This window comes from Haliaeetus leucocephalus, unplaced genomic scaffold (assembly GCF_000737465.1).
Source record: "Haliaeetus leucocephalus isolate CR32 unplaced genomic scaffold, Haliaeetus_leucocephalus-4.0 Scaffold287, whole genome shotgun sequence".
Lineage (NCBI taxonomy): Eukaryota > Metazoa > Chordata > Aves > Accipitriformes > Accipitridae > Haliaeetus > Haliaeetus leucocephalus.
In genome coordinates, this window is record NW_010972723.1 from 53,956 (window position 1) to 55,782 (window position 1,827).

Genomic DNA, 1,827 nt, shown 5'->3' on the forward strand with positions numbered 1-1,827 from the left:
CAGACGGGGCAGGCGTGGGGCCGCTCGCCGGTGTGGAGCTGGCGATGGCGGCGGAGGCAGGAGGTGTTCTTGAAGGCTTTGGGGCAGTCGGGGCAGCGGTAGGGCCGCTCGCCGGTGTGTTGCCGGAGGTGGTACTGGTAGTGGGACGCCCACTTGAAGGTGAGACCGCACTGGGCGCACTCGAAAGCCCGCAGCCCCGTGTGAACCCGCTGGTGAATCTGGAGGAGGGAAGAACGCTTGAAGGCCTTGCCGCACTCGCGGCAGGCGTAGGGTCGTTCACCCGTGTGGTCCCGCATGTGGTAACGCAGCCCCGAGGAGCCCTTGAAGGCTTTGCCGCACTCAGTGCATTGGTAAGGGCGCTCCGGGGCAGGCTGGGGCACCGCTGGGGGGTGAGGATCCTCGGGGGGGGGACGAGGTGGGACAGCAGCGGGGTGGCTGCGTTGGTGGCCCAGCAGCCCGGCCAGTTGGGTGAAGGTCTTGGGGCAGACGGCGCACTTGAAGGGCCGCTCGGCAGCGTGGCCGTGCCGGTGCCGGGCCAACCCCGAGCTGTTCTTGAAGGTCTTGCCACAGGTGGGGCAGCGGTGGGATGCAGCCGGGGGGGTCACCGCTGTCACCGAGTGGCTGCCTTGGTGACCCAGCAGCTCCTCCTCGCTGGTGAAGCTCAGCGGGCAGGCGGAGCACCTCCAGAGCGTCTCCGGCGGTGCGGCGGGAGCCGGGAGGAGCGGCGGCATGGCAGCGTGGCCGGCGTGGCTCTGGAGGTGTTTCTGCAAGCAGGCGTCGGAGACGAAGGCCTTGGCGCAGGTCGGGCACTCGTGGGGCCGGGTGCCGGTGTGGGTGCGGCGGTGGAGGAGGAGGTTGGAAGAGTGGGTGAAGGTCTTACCACACTGGGAGCAGGCGTAGGGCCGCTCGCCGGTGTGGACCCGCTGGTGTTGCCGGAGGTTGGTGGCTTGGGCGAAGGCTTTGCCGCAGACGGGGCAGGCGTGGGGCCGCTCGCCGGTGTGGGTGTGACGGTGACGGCGGAGGCTGGAAGAGTTCTTGAAGGCCTTGGGGCAAGCGGGGCAGCGGTAGGGCCGCTCGCCGGTGTGTTGCCGGAGGTGGTACTGGTAGTGGGACGCCCACTTGAAGGTGAGACCGCACTGGGCGCACTCGAAAGCCCGCAGCCCCGTGTGAACCCGCTGGTGGGTCTGGAGGAGGGAGGAACGCTTGAAGGCCTTGCCGCACTGGGGGCAGGCGTAGGGTCGCTCGCCCGTGTGGCCCCGCTGGTGGTAGAGGAGGGCGGAGGAGCCCTTGAAGGCCTTGGGGCACTCGGGGCACTTGTAGGGCCGTTCGCCCGTGTGGCTGCGTTGGTGGTGGGCCAGGCGGGATGACCACCTGAAGGCCTTCCCGCATTCCCGGCAGGCGTAGGGCTGGTCGGCCGTGCCCGGACCACTGGTCCGGGACCCGGTTGGCCCCGCTGGTGGTGTCGCTCCTGCCATGCTGACAGCCCTGGGGGGGGACATAAGGGGAAGGTGGGCAGGGGGCGACAACCACCACCCCCCCCCCCCTCGCCATCAGAGGGACCCGGCCCGGACACGTGGAGCTGCTGAGAGCAGGGGTGAGGGGGCGTGGCCTCCGCGAGGAGGCGTGGCCTCAGCGGCTAGGGAGGAGTCAGCCCCAGCGCGTTGGCAGCGCTGCGGGGGCGTGGCCTGGCCTGCGAAGGGCGGGGCCACCCCGAGGAAGGCCCGCCCCCACCAGCCACTTTACTCCTTCACGCCCCGCCCCCGCCGGGCCGTGATCCCCTCCGGGCCACGCCCCCGCCGGCCAACTTTCCCCTTCCAGGCCACGCCC

At 70.8% G+C, this 1,827-nt stretch overlaps 1 protein-coding gene across 1 annotated transcript in view; it reads right to left on the reverse strand.

The window, feature by feature from the left end:
• ZNF628 (zinc finger protein 628) overlaps positions 1 to 1,499 on the reverse strand; it is a gene marked incomplete at its 3' end in the record, with an annotated part of 3,769 nt that extends 2,270 nt beyond the window's left edge. The window contains exon 1 of the mRNA XM_010570093.1: positions 6 to 1,499. Within this exon, the coding sequence (XP_010568395.1) occupies positions 6 to 1,499 (1,494 nt within the window). The remainder of the gene's footprint in view (positions 1 to 5) is intronic.
• Positions 1,500 to 1,827: the final 328 nt, after the last annotated feature.